This window comes from Hordeum vulgare, chromosome 5H, assembly GCF_904849725.1.
Source record: "Hordeum vulgare subsp. vulgare chromosome 5H, MorexV3_pseudomolecules_assembly, whole genome shotgun sequence".
In the NCBI taxonomy this organism is placed as follows: domain Eukaryota; kingdom Viridiplantae; phylum Streptophyta; class Magnoliopsida; order Poales; family Poaceae; genus Hordeum; species Hordeum vulgare.
This window is the reverse complement of record NC_058522.1, coordinates 469,678,480-469,702,661: the sequence shown is the minus strand read 5'-3', so window position 1 is coordinate 469,702,661 and position 24,182 is coordinate 469,678,480. Positions and strand designations below refer to the sequence as shown.

Genomic DNA, 24,182 nt, shown 5'->3' with positions numbered 1-24,182 from the left:
AATTTTTCCATCTAGCAGACAGAATCTGTTTCTGGGCAGCATGTCACAATTTTTGAACTTTCTTGCAATCGGAGGCTATAACTTGGCACAAAGCTTAAAAATAAAGATACAATGATGTTGCTACAGTAGTAACACACATCAAGACCACTAAAACATAAAGTAAAAACAAATTGCGTTGCCTCACAACAAGTGCTTTCTTTTATGTCTTTGAGCTAGGCATAATGCAAGAAGATCAAGTTGTATCAATTGAACCATCATAAAGATCATCAAAGAGCTCTTAAATAATACAATTAGTCTTAAGAGGACTCTAAAAGAGAGGCTTAGTGTCAACACTTCTAGGAGCAAAAGCAAAGGTAGTCAGACCAATTGGAATTTCATGTCTAATTCTATTTAAGAGAGGTATCTCTTCCAAGGTCTTCACAGTTTCAACACCCTTAGCAATAGGTATACTTGTTTTGGGTTGAGGAACCTTGAGTACGTTAACGAACCTAGGTCCCTTCCTTGCGGAGGTTTCTACCTTTTCAGTCTTGATGGAGGATATAGTAGTTCGTAAAGTTTCAAAAATATCCTCGATCTTATCAATCCTAGAAGGATCCACATCATGGCATTTAAGGGTCTCCAAAATTTTGTAAATTTTGTTCATGGAGCTATCAAGTCTATTTAAGTTCCCTTGAATCTTACGGTCTACTTCATTAATTTTACTCATGCTTGGCATCTCCAGCTCTATTTTCTCAAGTTTACTCATAACATGAGATAAAGTGATATCATCCTTTATGTCAACAATAGGTGGGATTCCGACAAGATTTTCCATAACGTTAAGAGCCTCCCCAACGGGAGCTTCCAAGAAATTCCCTCCTATTGTTGTGTCTAGAACAAACATATGCCAAGAAGTAATAACAACATAAAAGTTTCTAAGCAAAATAGTGGTGGATTGCTTCTTGGTGGCTCTATCTTGAGATTTTTTAATTCTATAGCAAGCATCTTTCAAACTTTCTCCAACCCTTTGTTTGAAGGTGAGAATATCTCCTTCGGGTGCAACACTAGAGGCAAAGGATTTAGGCATACTCACTAAACAAAGCAAAGTAACTAATTTTTTGTGGTTTTTGGTATAGGACTCTAAAGAAAAAACTAAAAAGCAAATTAACAAGACTAAAAAGCAAAGGTAAAGGATAGCGTGCAACTCCCCTATCTTGAAGACTGGAGTCCCCGGCAACGGAGCCAGAAATTTTCTTGATGACGAGTTGATGGATATACTTCTCGCCCCTCGTTGATTACCCCAAGTGGAAGGTGGAGATGTAGTCAGCAGCAGATTTCCCTAACACGGAGACTGTAAGGTTTATTGAACTAGGAGGACTCCTAGGCTCAACAAGTAGGTGTCTCATGTCCTGGTCAGCAGAAGACGTGGACCTACACACACAACAAATAACTTTGCTCCCAACGAGTACACAGAGGTTGTCAATCTCTTCGGCCTTGTAGTTTGCAAAGGATCAAAACACAAGCGGGAAAGTAATAGTGATTGCAACAGAAAAGTAAATGAAAGCGGTAAATGATGGAGGTGTGAACAATGATAGTGATCTGGACCGGGGTCACATGATGTTCACTAGTGATGTGTCTCTCCCAAGAGACGATACTATGCTTGGGTAAACAATTCACAGTTGGGCAATTGACAGAATTATAATCGCACTTCAATGCTAATTATGCTACTTGATAGTTAGAGGTTCAATATAATGGGCAGTACGCCAAGACAAGTAGACCGTTTATTCATCAACATTTCTCCGGTATTAAGCTGTGGGACCCAACCAAAGTGTAAACTCAAAGCAACAGACAACTGCATTAACGAACTATGTGTAAGGTAAACAATCCTTGCAACCATGGTCACAAGCACCGTTGTTTTCTCCCTGGTGGCAACAAGCACATCCCCTAGTCTCATGTTTCTGTCACTCAAGCTAGACATCGAGGGGCATGAACCCACAATCATGCATAACGCTCCATCTTGGAGTTACAATCTACTACTCGGCCAAAGCAATAAATAGCAATGGAGAACATGCATGAATCACTAAGGAACATAATATAAAAGGATAATCAAATATATAACTCATAACAATCTGAACATAATCTCATAATCCATCGGATCCCAACAAACCGAGCATAGCCATAGCAAGAGAATTACATAGATGCCTTGATCATGTAGCGCAGCTCACAAGGACTAACCATTGAAGCACAAGATTGGAGAGAAGACATCACATAGCTACTGGTCATGGACTCATGGTCCAAGGACGACTACCCACGGCACGTCCAGGAAGCATCCATGGCGGTGGAGAAGCTCCCGGAGGTCAATCCTCCCTCCGGCAGGGTGCCGGGAAGAGGTCTCCTGACGCTCCCGATCTCAGAAGCGCTACGGCTGCGGAATGATGGAGAAATTCGCGATTCCAGAAAATCTGCAAGGATTTCCTCTCGGGACTCTAAATATAGGCCAAAGGGGGGCACCGGAGGAGGTGGGACCCACCCAGGAGGCCTCCTGGCGCGGCCTAGGGCCTGGCCGCGCCAGCAGGTCGCTTGGGAGGCCCCTGGCCCCCCCTCTGGCCCATCTTCGGTGATCCGGAAGCTTCTGTTTCGCTGATTTTTTATACATTTTTTCTGGAATTTTTCGGGCTTCGGAAAATTGGGTAAAGGCCCCTGCAAAATAGACATCAGCAGACAGAAACTGGCACTGGGTGCACTGAGTTAGTAGGTTAGTCGAAATATGTGTAAAATGATATAAAAGTGTAGCAAAACATATAACAATGTCCCCAAAAGATCATGGAACAAGCAGAAATTATAGATACGTTTGGGACGTATCAGCATGTCATTCATTTCTGTGTGAAGCTGCTAGAATTTCTAGACCTGATACTAAAGGTAAACATAGACCTATTGTTGGTGTGCGTGTTGTTTCTGTTAAAATAGGAGATCATTGTTATCATGGCTTATGTGATGTGGGTGCTTGTGTGAGTGCAATTCCCTTTACCTTATACCAAGAAATTATGAATGATATTGCACGAGCTGAATTAGAAGAAATTGATGTTACCATCAAGCTTGCTAATAGAGATACTATTGCACCAATTGGGATTGTTAGAGATGTTGAAGTCTTGTGTGGGGAAATAAAGTATCCGACTGATTTTCTTGTTCTTGGTTCCCCACAAGATGATTTTTGTCCCATTATATTCGGTAGAACCTTCTTGAATACTGTTAATGCTAAGATTGATTGTGAGAAAGAAACGGTTACTGTAAGTTTTGGGGATGTGTCTTATGAGTTCAATTTCTCTAAATTTCGTAGACAACCCCATGACAAAGAATTGCCTAGTAAAGATGAAATTATTGGTCTCGCTTCTATTGTTGTGCCTCCTACTGATCCCTTAGAAAAATATCTACTAGACCATGAAAATTATATGCATATGAATGAAAGAATGAAATAGATAAGATTTTCTTTGATCATCAGCCTATTTTGAAACAGAACCTGCCTGTTGAAATACTTGGGGATCCTCCTCCACCCAAGGGCGGTCCCGTGTTTGAGCATAAACAATTACCTCATACTCTGAAGTATGCTTATCTTGACGAGAAAGAGATATATCCTATTATTATTAGTGCTAACCTTTCAGAGCATGAAGAAAAGAGATTATTGGAAACTTTGAGGAAGCATCATGTCGCTATTGGATATATTATTGATGATCTTAGGGCATTAGTCCCACTCTATGTCAGCACAAAATCAATATGGAGCCTGATGCTAAACCAGTTGTTGATCACCAACGACGATTAAATCCTAAAATTAAGGAGGTGGTAAGAAATGAAATACTAAAGCTTCTGGAGGCAAGTATAATTTATCCTATTGCTGATAGTAGATGGGTTAGTCCCGTTCATTGTGTTCCTAAAAAGGGAGGTATTACCGTTGTTCCTAGTGATAAAAATGAATTGATCCCGCAAAGAATTGTTACAGGATATAGAATGGTAATTGATTTTAGGAAATTAAATAGAGCTACCAGGAAAGATCATTACCCACTACCTTTTATTGAACAAGTGCTAGAAAGACTGTCCAAACATACACATTTTTGCTTTCTAGACGACTATTCTGGTTTCTCTCAAATACCTATGTCAAAAAAGGATCAAGAGAAGACCACTTTTACTTGCCCTTTCGATACCTTTTCTTATAGACGTATGCCTTTTGATTTATGCAATGCACCTGCTACCTTTCAAAGATGTATGATGGCTATTTTCTCTGACTTTTGTGAAAAGATTGTTGAGCTTTTCATGGATGATTTTTTCCATTTATGGAACTTCTTTTGATGATTGCTTGAGCAACCTTGATCGAGTTTTGCAGATATGTGAAGAAATTAATCTTGTCCTGAATTGGGAGAAGTGCCACTTTATGGTTAATGAAGGCATGGTCTTGGGACACAAAATCTCCGAAAAAGGTATTGAAGTTGATAAAGCTAAAGTTGATGCTATTCAAAAAATGTCGTGTCCAACAGATACCAAAGGTATAAGAAGTATCCTTGGTCATGCTGGTTTATATAGAAGATTTATTAAAGACTTTTCTAACATTTCTAAGCCTCTCACTAATCTTTTGCAAAAGGATGTTCCATTCATTTTTGTTGATGATTGTGTAGAAGCATTTGAAATTCTTAAGAGAGCCTTGATCACTGCACATGTTGTTCAACCACCTGATTGGAACCTACCCTTTGAAATTATGTGTGATGCTAGTGATTATGATGTTGGTGATGTTCTAGGGAAAAGAGTTGATAAGAAATTAAATGCCATCCATTAAAACTCTAGACAGTGCTAAAAGAAACTACGCTCCCAGTGAAAAGGAATTTTTCGCAGTTGTGTTTGCTTGTCATAAGTTTAGATCTTATATTGTTGATTCCAAAGTAACTGTTCACACTGATTACGCTGCTATTAAATACCTTATGGAACAGAAAGATGCTAAACCTAGACTTATTAGATGGGTTCTTCTGCTACAAGAATTTGATCTGCATATTATTGATAGAAAAGGTGTTGATAACCCCGTAGTAGATAACTTATCTAGACTAGAGAATGTTCTTGATGGCCTACTACCTATTGATGTTAGCTTTCCTGATGAACAATTAGCTGTCATAAATACTTCACTTAGTGCTCCTTGGTATGCTGATTATGCTAACTACATTGTTGCTAAATTTATACCGCCTAGTTTCACATTGTTGCTGATTATGCTAACTAGAGAGGTATGAACTTGGAGTTCTTCTATGATAATGTGGGTAGCCGTGTCAAAGTAGCTAGAGACCCTAACCGAATTAGAGCTTTTCTTCACACCTAAAAGGAGATTGAAAATGCAAACAACCCGCTATCAACTTCAGAAGGATCTCAGTGAGCACTATTGGCAAAGGGCTAGGCAGTAACACATTCCATTTTCCATTCACTTTCATTTCATTAACGTGTGATTTGTATACGGGACACATTTTGTATTGAAATATTTAGTTTGCTATGGTGATTTGAATAATTATTGTACTTTGGATGATTATTGTATTGTAATATTGATATTTTTCTTATATTGCACATTATTACTCTAATTTAAGGGGGTTTCAGTTTGCGGGTCGACGCGATGGCGCCCGAGAGGACCTCGCATAGCTGTCCCGTAAAAGAGCATCTTCTGCGAATATCCTTTTTTTATGGGTCCATTTTGCGGGGTCTAACTCTGTCTACACCCACGTTGGCCTGCAAAACCTTTTTCCACGAACTGTAAATGACTTTTGTGAGTCAGCTTTATACGAGGTCTGCTAGAGATGCTCTAACTGCACAATTACCCCAATACCAGTTCGTCTATTTTCCTTCGTCCCCGGCCCGCCGACGACACTTTGCGCCAGTGGAGCTCTTCTGTTGTCCCTGAGCCCTTGCATGAACCCCTTGCTTCCCAAGACGTGCCTCTCGTCGGTCGGTCCCCGGCCAATCCCGTCCAGAGATGTGCCCTCACCGTCAACGACCTTAGGTTGCCATCCCGAGTTGTTCCCCATATCCGAGTTGAACGCCACGTGCTACTTATCCATCTGCAAGCATGCACGTCGGCGGTGCATGCGTGCGCAACGGCTGGACAGTGTGCTTGCTTGCTCTGCTGCACATGCCACGTGGAATTTTTGTCCAAAAGGACCACATGACGAGTGAAATTGCTAGAAAGGACCATCTCTAGATCAAAAACACACAAAAAACAGCTGAACGTGGCGACAGATGCGACAACCGACACGTGGCACCTGCCGCCACGCGCGAAGGCGGCAGGCCATGTCGCCACACGCTACGGCGGCAGCCTTTGCTGCACATGATTTCAGGGGCTGCCCGTGTTTGAAATGGAACGGCGCCAGTCCGATGGGCCCTGCCGCCACGCTCTCTAGTGGCAGCCTGTGCTGCTCCTTCACGCGGATAAACTAGCATGTGCTCCATCTGTCGTCTATGACCAGTTCTTGCGTTTGATTTACTCAATCTCCATGCATGCAAAATGTAAGCATATGCATGTAGTGCAGGTGTGAGCAGCGTCAATCTCAGTTGTTGTTTGCACCTAGTACAGGGAGGGTGGCGGACATATGCATGCAAATACAAGTGTGAGCAGTAGACCATCACCGCAATACATACACTCTGATTGTTTATATGGGCTTCCCTAGGGAGCATGGCAGCAGGTGCCACCTTGCCCATTCGTTACGTCTTTGCAGCCAAAATGTTGTGCAGCAAAGGCTATCGCCATTGCACGTGGCGGTAGGCCCTGCCGTCATAGCCCGTGGCGGCACGTGCCATGTCTCAGCTGACGTATCTTCCGACATGGCTCAACTCATCTTTTGTGTCATTTTTATTCAAAGATGGTCCATTATAGCAATTCCACTTGTTAGGTGCTTTTTTGAACAAAAATTCTTCTGCGTGTTCTACTCTGTTGCATGCTGCTTAGGCCTAATGCTGCTATGATATTGGTATCTATTGATATTCTGATACAAACACATACAACACTTCGCTTCTAAATTGCTCTTGGGTCCATAGAAAATCAACTTTTAAATGTATCATTTACACTTATAACAATACAGTCAATACTTAAATCCAATTTAAGAAACAACTAAGGGCATTCTAGTCACTTAGCATATTTCACCATCAGCCCCAGCTGCTACAACATAATTACCGGATGACTGCATCCCATCTTCAACCTTTCAGACGTTCCATCCAGCCGGAGTCGTTGCAGCTGCAGCCCGGCCCAAACAAACACACCCTAAAGGGTTCCATTGTATATGCTCTTAAAACAACTTTAACGGAACGATCCAAACGGGCGTCCGGTTTTTTATTTGTGTCGGCAGTGGTGTCCAACGGGAGGCCGACCCATTTGTAACGACGTGGTAGAAATTGAGGCATAATCATAATTAAACATAAAATTACCTGTCAAACACCAGCCAAAGTCCACTTAAACATACATTAAAAATTTAAAACTCTAAATAAATAATGCACGTCCGCACGCTGCCCTATACTGCCTTGTCCTTGCCCTTATCGTCATCGCCCTCGCCGTCAGTGGGGTCAATGAAAAAGGGGAAGGCCCAGCCCAACCAAAAGCGGCTTGATAGGCCACCAGGGCAGCCTCCTCCGATGTCTGCTGCTGCGGCGGCATAGCGGCGAGGCGGACGCGCTCCTCCTCGAACCACAGAGCCTCGGTGTCACGGTGCAACAAATGCTCATATTGCATCCGTCGCTTGCCGTCGGCCCCCTCCTCGGCGAGCCAGTGCTCCTTCCAGCGCTAAAGGTGGGCTGCCTCTTCTTCTGGCGTGGCGGCGTAGTGGCAGGGAGGCATGCTCACCCACTCCGGCTCCGGCTCGGGCTTGGCCTTGGGCGACGATGGCCATGGTGGCGGCACGAAGAGGGGCGCATGGACGGAGTCCCCAACCACGGACAAGGAAAGGGCTTGCTCCAGTGCCATCGCGCTTGGTGCACCGGGATGTGCAGACGTCGCTGACCCGAGCAATCACGCACCGGCGGCGGAGGAGGAGGGGGAGGAGGAGCACGAGAGGATGAGGCGTCGAGGGTGCCCTTGCCCTTGCCGTTGCTGGAGCTGCTGCCGAAGTGGCCCATTGCTAGGGTTTGGGGTGTCGCCGGCGAGGAAGCACGAAGGGGATGGTGGGGGGTCAAATGTGGACGGAAGTAGATGACCCCCCACCCCCTGCGCGCGTGGGTTAACAAACGACGCTTCCACTAGCTGACTAGTGGTCCGGTGTCGGCGGTCGTCATAAATTAGATGACGGACGGTAGTTGGGTGGCCGCCAAATGGGACTGTGCGGACATCGAGGAGACGCGCGGCGCGTCCGCGCCGACACATTACAGGCACAAATTTGTACCGAAAACGAGTCAGCGTGGATGTGAATCGGATGGCTTTTAGGATTAAATCGGCACGTTGGAACCGTATTTTTGTACTCGTAGACCCAAACAAATATCGTAAATATTTACACCTGGCGCGCTGGCCGAGTCTTCCGCCGGTCGCGCGCGGAACGTGCGATTCACTTTTAATCAAGTGGTCCTCGTTCACACGTCCAGGCCCATGTGCAACAGACTCTTTCCTAACCACACATCCAGTGTCTTATCCATCCACCAACCGCTCTTCTTCCTCCTCCAACTCTTCTCGTGACCATTGAAAAAGCTTCGACGAGCATGGAATGAAAAGCTTCAATCCATGAGAAAAAGCTTCAACCGTCGAAAAAGCTTCAACTGATGATTTGAAAAAGCTTCATGTCCACGACCATGTCCGACCAGTTCAACCGCGAGATGCGCCCCCACAGATCCCGACCCGCGATGCTGCAACCGTTGACATAAAATGCTACAACCGTTAATGAATAAAGCTGCAACCATACATATAAAAAGCTACAAGCGGTCATTGCCATGGCGGAATGGTGCAACCGTTGACATAAAATGCTACAACTGTTGATGAAAAAAGCTGCAACCAGACATATAAAAAATTGCAAGCGGCCATTGTCATGGTGGAATGCTACAACCATTGACATAAAATGCTTCAACCGTTGATGAAAAAAGCTGCAACTGAAACAATAGCGAGCCCATTAATCGAGCGCTGCTAAAAGATAATAGTTGCAATCCTTTACAGAAAAGCTTCGACCGTAGAGGGAAAAAGTTCCAACCATTGGGAGAGAAAGCTACAACCATACACTACACAATAAAAAAAGTTACAACCGTTCTAGAGAAAGCTTCAACTGTATGTGTGAAAATCTTCAACGAACGGCGACCAGGGGAAAAAGTTTTGACCGCTGAAACTTCTCCTACAAGCAACGAGCTTGACAATAGCACAAGCACCGACGAGCGGCTCCGACAAGCACGCCGGCGAGCGTGCCGACGAGCGACTCCGGCGAGCGGCGGCTCCGACGAACAAGCCGACGAGCAGCTCCGCCGAGCAAGCCGACGAGCAGCTCCATCAAGCGACTCTGACAAGCACGCCGACGAGCAGTTCCACAGAGCGGCTCCGACGAGCATGCTGGCTTGCACGCCGACGAGCTGCTCCAGAGAACGGCTCCGACGAACGTGCTGGCGAGCACGCCAACGAGCAAGCTAGCGGGAGGCGGTGAGTGAGGAGGGGATTTCTTTTCTGAATCGAACGGTTACATGTGCATGTGCGTGTATCATACGCAGGGGCGTTGATCGACCGAAACCCACACCGACACAAAGGGTTGCCCAACAAATATGAAGGAACGAAATGGATCGCCCGTTCAGTTGCTCTTAGATCTCACATTACCCTATCGTTCCCATTGCCAAGCACTCGCCACGTGCATATCGTTCTCATTGCCAAGCACTCGCCACGTGCATGCGGCATGGCACTCGTCGTCGACGTTTTCTAACGCGACCAAGCACGTCTACTGTGTGTCTCGTCGTGTCCACAACGGCGCTAAGTGCTGGTCTGCATCTAAAAATAGTATCTCCCCCAGCACTTTTAGAGCGGATGGGTCACGCGCTTATAAAAATTCACCCTCTCCCTGTAAGTAATATAAAATGTTTTAGGTCACCAAAGATACAAACACACCCGTCATGCTACCGGGCAAAGCAAAAAAAAAAGGCATAAGAAGAAAATCCTTATTCGTCTTGCCACCATGGACTAGTGTACTGTTTCTTTTTATGAGGTGGCATTACTGATCTAGTCCAGCAGAGAAGAACACTTTTATCAAAAAGACTTGCATCCCATTTTATAAATGAAGCAACGATTCATATAAAAAAGCATACAATCCGACACCACACACATCCAAGGCAGATACAAGGGACTGACGATCTGCAACACCAAAACTCGACAACCCAAGAAACTCCGAAGCGGTGCTTCCAAGAAAGAAATGACACCAGAGAGCTGCCATCGTCCGATCCACTGAATCGAGGTTTTCACCTGAAGTACGACGAAGGACGCAGGGCTACCGTGGTGGAGTCTTCAGGAAGGGAACGACGCATGGACGCCGCCGTCATCGATCTCGTCCGAACCAGACGAGGTTTTCACCTCGACCACCACCCTCTGCCTCCGCCCGTGGTACGACACGGCAGGAGATCGCCAGCCTCACCACCACCGTAGATCATCGAAAACCCGCCCCATGCCGCCCATGCAGTCGTAACAACGAGCCTGTGAGCACCCGAGTCGCGAGCTCCGCCCACGGGCGAGCAGCTCCCATCACCAGGGCCGCCACCCTGCTTCCAGATACTCTGGAGACCATCAAAGGTGATGGCTTTGAGCCGACCAGCGAGTCCCAAGCATCAACAAAACTGTCGGTGGTCGTCCCACCCCGGAGCGATCTGCAGCTAGGAGGCCAGACCTGGAAGAAGGGAAGGGGAGCGGAGCTCGTCCGGACCGGCACCCCCTGCGCTAGTGACGAGCAGTCGGTCTGCCTGTCCCTCCAACAGCCTCCCCTGCGTCGCCCCTGATGCCCTACCACGACCTTCGGCCAAATCCACGCGAGATGGGGTGGCCACCCGTCCGCCGACGAGGACCACCGGATAAGCCGCACCCCGCCGCCAAAGAGGGCCTCCACAGGAGCCAGCACCCTGACCCGTATCGTCGTCGTGACGGGCATGCGCCCCACCGCCAGGCACCATCTCCTGAGTCGCCCATCGGCCGCCAGGCTCGCCTCGAACAGAGCCGCCGCAGCTCGCGCCGCCCGTGGGGCAGATCCAGCCGAAGCCGTCGTCGTCACCCCGGCCACGCATCCGCCTGGTGCCACCCCGGGCCCGACCCTCCACGCTCGGTCTGCCGCTCCGCAACACCGCCAGGGATAACCCGCGTGAAGCTTCCGTAAGTGAGGAGAGAAAGGGCCCCGCCGCCGCCAGCACCAATCAGGCTTTTCCCTATGACGCGGAGAGGCGGCAGCGAGGGGAAGGAGGGATGGGAGAGGGGGGCGCGCCGGCGGCTAGGGTTATCCCCTCGGTCGCTCGCGGGAGCAACACGAGGGGACGAGAGGGGAGGAGATCCAAGAACACTTTTGTCATCAATGATAATAACTTAAGTAATAATTAACAATCTCCACGTCATGTTCGAGATTTTTGCCCTACCACCCCGATGAAAAGGTAATTATCCACCTAACTATTTCATTTGTCCCATTATATAAGAACGTTTGACAAGCTACACAGCAAAACGACTTTTTATTATAGAACGGAGGAAGTAATACGTAGTCTAGTTTAAAGTTGTATATATGCATCACGCATTGCAACGTGAGCACAGTTGCACAAACAGACTAATCAAGGACTTTGAGCAACCCAAGCAACAAAATTTCTAAGTATCATAGAAGAAATAAGAAGCTGAATTCGAATTTATCGGGCATATGATACATTGTACTCCCTCCGTCCCAAAATAAGTGTCTCAACTTTGTACTAGCTCTAATACAAATTTGTACTAAGCTTAAAACAGTTATTTTATGACAGAGGAAGTATGATACTACTTTCATAATACATACTATCATAAACTAGTACATACCTTACATCTAGTTTTCCACATCATCAAGCAAGGTCAACTTCTCCGGAGGCCCGGCCGATTTTGTATTTTGATAACTGGAACTGCACCACCGAATAGCACTGGCAACCAGTACTTCCACTAGACGACCTGCTAGCACTTCGCACCACAGAGTTGGTGGTGATCGAGGAAAATTCTCGCAGCACGTAAGCGCAAACAGGTTAATCAATGCCCACCGGCACGCCGGACGTGACATCGCCCGCCTTGCCTTCAAAAGGGAAAACTTTCAAAACAAACCTTGAAGTTGTATAGAACAGCTAAATCAAACCTTAAACTTTGAATCTCAAAAATTAGCACTCTGAACTTATAATTCCGAGCAATTTTAGACAATACACCTGTTTGACACGCTGGAAATACTACAATCCTGACCGGAATTACCTGCTACTCTCACGGACGAGAATTTGAACCGGTCCACTTTACCACAACAAGAATTAGTGAAGTTTTAAAAAAGTTGTCGCATTTCTCAAATTGTCCAGAAGTTATTTTTTTTCCTTTTTTCTATTTTGCCCACAAATTCAATTCCTTTTTTGTTTTTAATAAATTTTCTAGAATTTTGAAATTTTGTTCCTATTTTTTAAAAACTGTCTGTGGTACAAAAAACATATTTGTCAAAAAACTTCAAAATTCCAATAGTTTTTCACATGCTTGTAACATTTTCAGAAAGAAGTGTATACAATGTAAAAAACAAATTTGCATGATGTAAAGAAATGTGTCATAGCCTTCGAAGAATATACGTGACATGTGTTTGAAAAAATTTATATAATTTTAAAATGTGTAACAATGTAAAAAATGTTCGTGTAGTTTAATAAAAAAAATGTTGTCGTTAAGAAATGTAAAACATGTATTTGAAAAATATTATTATATAATCATTTTTTTTAAAACATGTATCTAGAAAATGTAAATAGAGTGTATTAAAAATATATTTGCGCTAAAAAAATACTATTGACGTTGAGAATAATTAGACATGTGTAAAAAAGAAAATCATTAACGGTAAATAAAAAAAGTGAAAAATAAAATAATATAAAGAAAATCAAGAAGGAAACAAAATAAATCAAAAATATAACGAAGAAATAAAAATCAGATAAAATCGGCACAAAAATAAAGTATAACAAAGGAAAAAACCAAAGAAAAATCATGAAAACCCGACCATCGCGAGCGACTATGCTAATGGGCTAGCCCAATTCAGCGAATAACAGGTAAATCCTATCAAGGTTTAAAATAGAACGGGATCAGAGAGTTTGATATGTTAATTTCAGGGATTGAAAGTTCAGGACTTAATTTAGCTTTCGTCTATAAATTAAAGGTTTGTGTTGGACTTTTCCCCCTTCAAAAGCTATTGTAGGCTACCGATTTCTTTTTTCTCCATTTCGTCTTGCGGACTAGCCGGGTCGTCACATATGGGGTCGTCACATATGGTGTACTCAGTGGCGGAGGACAAATCTTCTTTGAGGTGGGGCGGATTATGAAGCACATAACAAAATTTCATGCACGATAAAAATAGCCCTTACAACTATTAGTGCACAAATCCTTTTATTTTACCCTCGGAATAATAACCCAATATAATGAATATTGGAACATATTTCGATAGAAACAACCTAAAAATATATCCGCCATAAAGCTAATGTGATATAGAAAACCTGGCAATGGAAGTGGCCTATCCACTTTTACTGGCAAGTCAAGAACGCCGTAGCATCATGCGCCAAGTCTTGCCCGTTGATGGTCGCCGTCGTCTGATTGGCTATGGCCACTACTGCTGCCTGCTGGTGCTAGCAGCTAGCGCCAGGTCGTGTGTCACACGTTGATCTACGGACGCCGAGCACCGCTAGCTGCTGTAGGGTTCGGAAGTGATGACATGGTGTAGTGCGAATGCTCGTGCAGACCAACGAACAAATGCATCCACTGTGTGGCCCAACAACAGATAGACTAAAGAACTTTGCCATTTTCTCTTTCTAGCGATGCAATTTAGTTCCCTCAAAAAATTAGCGATCGATTTGGCCTATGCGTCGTATATACTCCCTCTGTTCCTAAATATAAGTCTTTTAAGATATTTCACTAGAAGTCTAAATACGAAGCAAAATGAATGAATCTACACTATAAAGTATGTCTATATACATCCGTATGTAGTCCACTAATGAAGCCTCTTTAAAGATTTATATTTAGAAACGGAGAGAGTACATACGTACGTATAACGTTTGGCAGGAAATCAAGGTAGGGCACGCGCCTAACCTCGTCCTACCAAGAGCTCCGTCTATGGGTGTACTGTCGTCTCTGGATTCAAATGAATCTATGCAACGGATAACTTTTTGGGCTTGGTCTAATCAACAAGCACTCCTTCGAAGGCCTTCGCAATGGCCATTTGAGGTGGGCTGGAAGCGTGTTATTTGGCGCGCAATGGACGCTCCTTTGATTTATTTTTTTACTTTTTTGCACATGATTTTAGTTTCTAGATGAATTTTATGGGTTTTCGGTTTTTCTTAGGTTTTAAACAAAATATTTTTTAAAATAATTTGACATGAATAATTTGTATTTTTTTATGAGAGGCACTGATTTGCTTCTGCGAGAGGCATGGAAATGCTGCTTCGTAAAGAAAAAAAAGTGTGCTTTTGTTCTACCATGAGAGGCATTGTTTTTTGTTTCTACGACAGTCCTATCTTTTAAAAAGGAGAAAACACATTTTTTTTTACAAAAGACACGGATTTACTTCTCGTAAAACCACGGATTCGCTTGCGTGAGAGGCATGGCTGTGCCTCTTCCAAAATGAAAATAAATGTGATTTTATTATTTTCATGAGAGGCATCACTTCTCGTAAAGACACTGATTTGTTTGTGCGGTCGTGCCTTTTGGAAAAGGCAAAACTCGTTTTTTTCACGAGAGCAACAAGTTTACTTCTCATGAAGGCACGGATTTGCTTACCGAGAGGCACGGCTATGCCTCTTGCAGAAGAAAAAACAATTGTTTTTTTTCTACCATGAGAGGCACGGATCTACTTCACATGGAGGCGCGGATTTGTTTTTGCGAGGGGCAAGACCGTGACTCTCGAAAAGGAAGAATTATGCCCCCGGTTTGTTATTTTTTTGTGAAAAAAAGTTCGTCAAAACATATTAACATTGAATCTAGTTTTAAAGATACCAACGTGAGAAATCCATCGATCAAAACGGTTTGAGATTTAGATGCATATCTTAAAAAATAAAATGTATTGAATAAAAAATTTTACGAGAAAATAAAAAACTCACAGGTTACTACAAGTGACATGCAATTCAACACTTATCACATCCTAGAAAGATGGAAGCAACCTTTACGGGTAATACTTCTTAACTAGTGATTTCGCATAGGCAACCGTGGTGTGGCAGTTGATTGGTCGTCCGCACGCAAGTGAAAAATTATCAGATGGCCACGTCGTGGACGTTTCTTGCCTCTCGGTCCAAGATATCGTTTTGAAGACCACCAACTCATCCATGCACCCGAAATACTAAAATGTCGCGATAAGATTGAAAGATTTAGCTTCATCACGGACATAAGACTAGAGTAAACTTTATGTAGACCTTCTAAAATAAAGTTAAATACATTGCATGTGCCTTAACTTTGCCCAAAGTGCTCATTTTGGTGCCTAAAGTGGTAAAATACATGATATTGATGCTATAAGTTGTTCTATCATACAAATACGGTGCTTCGGTATGGTTTCCAGGTGTACGTCCTACCCGCGTGACGTGTCAGTGAGGCATTGGCCCACATGTCAGTGGCTGGCAGCCGAGGAGGTGGTGGGTGACTTGCGCATGACTTTTTTGTGTGCAGAAAACCCTGCATATATTCAGGGGCGATTCTATCATACAAGCAATGGGAGCAGCGCCCCCACTCAATTTTTTATGTCTTTGTAATTTGTCAAACTAAGTAGTCATTTGTCCCCATTTAGGGAATACATTTTTTTTCTCATTTAACACATATTTGCCCCCTCTAAAATTCCAAGATCGCCCTTGCATATATTTATTAGTAGGAAGGCCAAATATAATTCTCACATGTCACTATGATTACACACACAATAAACAAAATCGCGTGTACGAGTTTCGAACTACGTGGGACCTCATGGTCACGGGTTCTACAGCCTTCTTTTCCTATTTACCTTTTTTTTTGCGCAGTCCTATTTACCTTTTCTAGTCTAACGTTCCTATTTACTTATTCAAGCGTTTCTCTTACTATTTATTTACATATGTGATGCTTTATGGGCCTGTACAAGGTTTCTTTTCATTATTTTTATTTTCATGTTTATTTTCCCGTTTGAAAAAAGAAATGTAAAAAAAATATTACAACTGCCATAAACTTAAAGAAAGTGTTAATGCATTTGGAAAAAAATGTTCAACATATTTTTGGAAAATTCATAGGTTTTCGTAAATGTTCATCATGCATTCAAAACATGGACAACATCTGTTAGTAAAAATGTTCAACATGTATTAAAAGTGTATTTAATAAAATTATACTTATATTTCTAGAAACACGTTTAACATGCTCTAGCACATTTATAGAATTGGTATTTTACATAATGGCTTTTAATACACATTGAACAGTTTTCAAAATACAACGTTGTTGATTTCTTATAATTATGTATTCTAAAAATACAAAGAAGACTCACAATAATTTATATCCTTGTGGTCGTGAAGGTCTCAAAATAAGCGTCTTAAGCTTAGTACAATTTTATACTATAGCTAATATAAAGTTGAGACAGTTATTCCGGGACGGAGGGAGTATAATATACATTAACCCTGGTAAATCGACATAAATTTATAAAAATAAAAACTAAAGAGTGACTTATAAAAAATCGTAAATAACGCACAAGGATTGCAGAGCGGTAGGTACAAGACCTATGTAAGTCTCCAGTGAACAGTTGTTCTCAAAGTACTGTTAGGCCTGGTGGCTAGCGTGCAGGAGATTTAACCAACGGATCTCAGGTTTGAAACCCGTCCAACAACATGTATATAGTTTGTAGTAAAATCTTTAAAAAATAAATATTTAGAAACGGATGGAGTAATTAATAACATATGCATGGTTTTATGGGGAAAAAAATCTCACGCGCAAGTCACCCAATAGCTCGCTGACATACCACGCGGAGAGCGCGTAGACACGGATACGTACGGAGACACTACATTTGCATTATAGGGCAAGTTATATCACTAGTTTCATGTATTTTACAACTATGAGCATTAAAATGACGTATCGGACAAGTTAGAGGGTGCTTGGATCGAAGAGACTAAAACTAGTCTCTTTAAGAGGCTAAAGTTCCAAGCACTCCTGACTAAAGAGAGACTAAAACTAGTCTTGAGGCTAAAATCTTTTAGTCATGGGTACCCCTACTAAAATGTGCATTAGTCCTCTCTCTCCTCATTTAACTCCTCATGCAAGTTCTGGATTGGAGGGTTTGGAGGATAATAAATGCTCTGTAACTTGATTTTAGTCTCTTTAGTATTTGGATCCAAGCATGGGTGAAGCTAACAATTTTTAGTCTCATTACTTTTAGTCATGGGACTAAAACGTATCCAAGCACCCTCTTAATGCACCTGTAGCGGATTTATCTCTTTAAAATACCACTCCTTTCCAGGGAACTCTACCGGGCCGAATCATGTTGTCCACCTGCCTCGATTTTAATTGTAGACAAAAAAAACATACCCCAGCGCAGTGAAGCAAATATACCAACATTAACTTTGTCCCATTTTCATTCCCAATTTGGATTGGGTTTGTCCACGGCGTATACATTTTCATTCCAAATTTGAATTGGGTTTGTTCCGTGCGTATACGCCGTGGACGTCTGCCTTGTCCTCCTCTAGTTCTTCCATGGCTCACCTATCGGTGGAACACAAGGTAGTAATCCCCCCACCCCATTGATTTGGACCTCCCCGGCTTCTTCGCCCTTGCCACCACCATCGATCTTTCGCCCTCTTTGCCACCCTCGATGCCCTCACCCAGCCTCCATCGACGCCCCTATTGCCGGTGTTATTTTCACTTCTTGCCGCCCATGGTGTAGCTCGTGGCCCGCATCCTACACCCTCTTCAACCAGGGCCGTCGTTGCCCCTAGCATACCACCGTATCACCATCGCCAATGTTAGAGGACGTTGAGTTTCACTCCCCTGCTCCTTGAATAATCCAATATAGGGGTCTTTAGAGGGGCAAGACTAATGTTGTGGTTAGCGGTTGATGTCTTCAGTAAAGTAGAGACTGAGCGCGTGGGATGTTCGGGTTTGCTGGATGATTACTTTGGAGAAATGTTGTTGTGATTTTAGATAATGGTGGTAGTTTGCATTCAACTTTACTTAAAAAAGCTTCAACGCCTCGTCGCGTGGTTCTACAATAAGGTTTAGATTTTGCTCAATAGACGTCCCATGTTGTTAGGAGGGTGGTCGTAAATCTGTTGCATGACATTGAAGCTGATGACTTAAAAGGCACTTGATGGACGCTTGTGTTATCAATTTTCAAAAATATATATTTAAAAATTTAGGGCTGACCCCTTGTTTCAAAAATAATTGTACTCGTGTATATCGACAAACCGCTTACAGCTGACCTATGAACGAATTGCATTTAATAAAAATGCCCTTTGTCATTGTGAATTTGACAAGATTTGTGCAAAAAAAATTTGCGGGCTTTACATACACCTGCACAACACTTGAATGCTACAGTGCACATCAACAACACTCCTTTACTAAACAAAACCGTTGTGCTGATCTCTCCCTCCTCATTTTGTTTCATTTCCTTCGGAGCCCTCGTCGGCGACGTGCACTGACGGCTGGGTGCTCCTCGACCCGAGCCCCTTCACCATGGGCTTCACCTTTTCAGTAAGCTTCATGATGGCCAAGAAGAGCACCCTGTACAATATGACCATCCCGAACAGGACCGCGAGGTCCACCCACTTGCTGTACCCCATCTCCACCTGCCAGTAGTCCCTGAGGATCTCATCGCCGGTGATGGTAGTTGCGCCGCCAACCTGGTTGTTTGGGAAGGTGAGGCCCAGGAACTCATTCTTGTAGAACCCCTGGTTGGCGTACTTGTGGAAGGCGACGTAGTACATGGGGTACCTCCACACGGGATTTGGCAGGTCGTGTGGCAGGCGGAAGAAGCCTCCGTTGAGCATCATGACGCCCTGGATGCCAGCACCGGTGATGATGCCCATGAGGAAGTCTGGGACGACGCTGGCCACGATCATCATCAGGCCCTCCACCAGCATCATTGTCACGAAGAGCACCAGCGCGAAGTAGGCAAAGTGATCGAAGCTCTTCTGCAAGCCCACAAGATAGTAGGCCATCGCGCCCGGCACCAGGGAGATGAGCAGTAGGTACGGGGTCGATGACACCGTGTTGGCAATGACGAACGATGACACACCGTAGTGCCCGTTCAACCTCTCCCTCCCGAATATCTGCATTGTGCATATATAAAGCACATTAGATCAATGTATCATGAGTCGTGAGATGAGATCGAGCAACTATTTATTGTGATCGAACTTGATCCAAAACTACACCTTCATATCCTCGACGAAAGACGGGAATCCTCCGATGGCCATGAAGGTGAGGAAGGCACCGACGAACATAAGCATGGAGCCACGAGCCTGCAGAGTTTTCAGTCACACGATGAGTACACCAAGCAGTGATCAACGGTGGTGGTAACGACAATGAGGGACTCCTGCTGGTCACCTGAATGGATCCATAGTTCTGGCCGATGTCATAGAAGATGGTGCCGCAGCAAAGGCAAAGGGCGATGTAGATGGCAAAGCGGAGCCAGTAGTAGCCGAGGTCTCTGTACATGTTGATGAAGGACCTCTTGGTCAGCACGAAGGATTGCGTGAGGAAGCTTGGCTGTTGCCCATCCATTTTCACCACGTCCCCTCCCTGGAACCACACAAACAAACCACATACATACACCACACTTAAAATTGCTAAAATTCAACACTCCAACTCAAAGTTTTAGAATGTATGTGGAGGCCGGGCTACTCACGATGCCACGTATGTCGACGATCTGCCGTGTGACCTTGTCCATGTGCACGGAGGATTTGTAGGAGGACGCGAGCGCATCGATATTCTCGGCGGTGGTCGTCTTCTTCCCGCTGAGGCCTTCCTCAATGTCCTGAGGATTCAATACATAGGGCGCATGGTAAGGATTAATTGTGGGGCTCTATTCACCAAGAAGATTTCAGATATACTCCCTCCGTTCCAAAATACAAGACCTTTTAGAGATTTTACTAGGAGACTGCATACGGAGCAAAATGAGTGAATTTATACTCTAAAATATGTCTATATACATCCATATGTAGTTCATAGTGCAATCTCCAAAAGGTCTTATATTTAGGAACGGAGGAAGTAGATAATTAAGGTTCATGTTGATTGGACGGTGGTGATGTACTCACATTGTCGAAGTCTTTGTTGATGGTCCTCAAGAAGTGGTCGGAAGGGTTCATCAGCGACGGGCAAGGGAAACCGCTCAAAGCGAAGAACTGCAATAAACAATATAAATAGGTAACAAATTTCAGTTCTCCAATACTGACTTTAAAAGTGTCTTGGATACTATGACTAATGTTGTAGTCCAAGTCCAGCAAGTCAAGAAAATAAGCTTGACAAATGAACACACACTTCACATGTTTCGTCAAAGCATTAGTTATACCTATTTACTATCTTCCTTCCTATCTTTCTTCAGTTGTCTACTAAGGAGCTGTTCGGCGATACTTCAGCTCCATAAAATCTAAGGATCTACGAGACATCTTTTTTCCTTGCTCCGCAATTTTTAACTACTGCTCATCATCTCCGGAAATGGGGTTACTAACAGAGGGCTTCCGAACAGGCCATAAGTATGGACCGACCAAAACAGTTTTTTCTCCTCCGTGACCGGTACACCGTCAGCTTGGAAAGCACGCGTGTTTGTCAAACCGTGTAGTCAATTTAATCACCCCATAAACATACTTTCTTACCTGATAGTATAATAAACCGTGTAGTCAATTTCACCGATTAATTTGTTGTGTAGTATCAAGAGACTTGCTTCACACAGTGGTTTACCTAATACGGCTACTATACGACCACTCTACGTACAGTCGTCTACAACTAAACCGGACTTTCAGCATCAGCTGTCAACACTGAAAATACTGTCCAGCAAGCGCATTTTCGCCACTGTGCCATGAACACGATGCCGCAGGCTGTGCCACGGCCAAAACTAGTTAGGCGGCACTGATCGATCGACGCTTGCAGCAGCGATCCACGAGAAGCGCTCCGAAGCTAAACCACAATCAAGCATGTGTGATCCTGTTCCCATTATTGCATGGTGCACTTCTGGTGTGTGCAGTGGTCTCCAGTGACCCCAGTACAGTTCCACGGCGACGTAATTATGGACTTCAAGGTGCAACTGTGTATGTGTATAGTGTCAATCGGATTTTATGGACTTAAAAAGGACGTTCAATGATTATAAATAAACAGAATGCAAGTTTGCGTCTCTACAAGAAATTAAAAGATGTGACTTCGCCGACCTGTCTATGCGGGGGCGACTTGGGTATGATCTAATTAAGAGATCACTGTTTTTTTTTTTGCAAAAATGCAGAATATGTTTTAGAAAGCTAAAAAACATTTTGACAACATATGACCATGTGTGCATACAACCCAAATAAATAGCAGTTCAAGACTCGGCCTACACTTAGAGAAAGAAAAAGAAAACGAAATATGTTGTGAACAGTATATATAGCGAAAATTATGCGGCGAAAGCTGAATTTATCCTTTTTTATTTCTCTAACTATAGAGTGATTTTTGTTGACTGAAGTATTTTTATTTGCCCATACCCACAGGTAAAACATATCACTATTTTTTTTTTGTATAAATTGATCATAGGATTCTCACCTAAAGGTCCAATCCTACAGGTCAACTCTTTTGTACCACTGTCGTGTGTGAAACTGTGAATACGCCTACTAGGGTCCCTACCACGTCCAAATCCAAACACGTGGAACATGACGCGACTCTCGGTCGATAGTTCCGATACTGATAGCAACAGCAGCAGGCAACAATCAAGAGTACTGTGCACGTATACGCGCCCACGTACGCATGTACTCCCTCCGTCTCAAAATAAGTGTCTTAACCTTAGTACAAATTTGTATTAGAGCTTATACAAAGTTGAGACAGTTATTTTGGGACGGAGGGAGTACTACATACCACAGTACTACGAACTACTCCCTCCGTTCCTAAATATAAGTCTTTTAAGCGATTTCATTAAAGGTCTACATACGAAGCAAAATAATTGAATCTATACTCTAATGTATGTCTATATACATCCGTATGTAGTTCACTAATGAAATCTCTACAAAGACTTATACTAGTATTTAGGAACGGAGGGAGTACGATACAACCCAAGTATTGTAGAGGAGATGTATATACCTGGTTGGTCTCGGCGGCGGGGCCGAAGAAGACGGTCTTGCCGTAGGCGAGGAGGCAGAGCCCGTGGAAGAGGCCGAAGACCTCGGTGCTGGGCTGGTGCACGGCGGCGACGACGGTCATGCCCTCCCGGCGCGCGAGCCTGGCGATCCGGCTGACGACGTGGAAGGAGGCGGCGCTGTCGAGGCCGCTGGTGGGCTCGTCCAGGAACAGCAGCGCCGGCCGGGTGAGGATCTCCATGCAGATGCTGACCCGCCGCCGCTGGCCGCCGCTGATCCCCTTGTGCATCCACCCGCCGATGCGCGTGTCCGCCGCGCCCTCCAGCCCCATCTCCCGCAGCGTCTCCTCCGCCCGCTCCCGCTTCGCCGCCGCCGACATGCCGCTCGGCAGCTGCAGCGACGCCGAGTAGCGCACCGCCTCCCGCACCGTCAGCGTCGTCATTAGCACGTCGTCCTGCGTCACGTACGCCTGCAACTCGCAAATGATGCGTTGGTTAACTATAAAATAATTGATACTGTGTCAACCAGAATGGAAGATGAGATTCTCGGGATTAAAATAGCTCATTCATGCATGCACTATTGCTTACCGATGTTCCGTAGGATAGCTTCTGCCTCCGGCCATTGATCAAGATGTCTCCCTTCTGGCTGACACCAGAGCCTAACCTTCCTGTATTGTTTGTTTGTACCACAGAAACTCGTAGGAATTAGAATAAAATATCTTGATACTTTCGTGTGTCTCTACTCTACGCTAGCCTGTGAAATAAATCTTTCGAGTAGTTTCTCATGAAGGCTGACTAGCGAAGGCCAGCCCGGACACGATCGATAACCGTATGAGAAAAGATTTTTCACGTGCATGTATACGGCAGTATCAATCAAACCTGCTAAAGCGTCTAGAAGGGTGGATTTGCCGCAGCCGGAGGGCCCCATGATTGCGAGGACCTCGCCGGGGCGCGCGTAGCCGCTGAGGCCGCGCAGGATGGGTACGCGGCCGGCCTTGCCGCCGGCCGCCGACACCGACAGGTCCTCCCACGAGAGCACGACGCCCTGGTCGACCCGACGCAACGACGTCTCGCGGACTACGGTGGGCACGCCTGCGCCGGCGCCGTTCTCCACGCTGATCTCTAGCGAGGAGGACGTCCGTGACCGCGGCACGGTCACCGGCATCGGCGCGAACGGTGGCGGCGGGAAGGAGCTCCCGCTGCCGAACGGGAAGCCGTCGGTGCTGCGCAGTGAGCCGCCGAGGACGTCGGAGGCCGTGTCGGACGGCCCCTCGTCCTCCGCGTCGTGGCCTGGGCGGCTATGCTGCCGCGGCGGGCTCGGCTTCCACCTCGGCACGGCGGGTAGCAGCTGCTCTGACGCCATGCGTGGATGCTTGGGTGCCTGGGTGGTGATATGGGTTCCTTCTTCTCCTAGTGACGTCGCAACGACTCTGCAGAATGGTGGTATGGGCCGAGACTGCTTAAATAGAGGGGAGATGAGGTGGTCGCGTGCATGATTTACTTAGAATTCCTAATTCAAATCACAACTTGGTTGAGATTAAGTTTTTTTGAATGCCTTTGTGAACACAGGAGCGGGTCAAGAGGGGAACGGGGCCGGGTGCCTAGTTCCTTCTGCCTGCATACCATGCGTGTGGCTTTCAACTTCCGTTTTCTATGACAAGGCGTGCAATTCTTTAGTCTTTATGCAGACAAACAATGTTGTTGTAACAAGTACGAGACTGACACCATTAGGCAATTCTACGGCTCAGTGGTTCTGCACTTCTGCTGCTGTTAAAATGCTTAAATTTGCGTGGTTGCATTGCT

At 44.8% G+C, this 24,182-nt stretch overlaps 1 protein-coding gene across 1 annotated transcript; it reads right to left on the bottom strand.

The window, feature by feature from the left end:
* Positions 1-18,450: 18,450 nt before the first annotated feature.
* On the bottom strand, positions 18,451-23,818 carry LOC123395611 (ABC transporter G family member 1-like). The gene is made up of 8 exons (XM_045090637.1): positions 23,259-23,818; positions 22,968-23,047; positions 22,385-22,849; positions 20,383-20,469; positions 19,974-20,102; positions 19,673-19,867; positions 19,501-19,587; positions 18,451-19,398 (listed from the first exon to the last, which is right to left on the bottom strand). Exons 1-8 carry the CDS (start codon positions 23,740-23,742, stop codon positions 18,721-18,723), a joined length of 2,205 nt encoding a protein of 734 aa, XP_044946572.1. The 5' UTR covers positions 23,743-23,818; the 3' UTR covers positions 18,451-18,720.
* Positions 23,819-24,182: the final 364 nt, after the last annotated feature.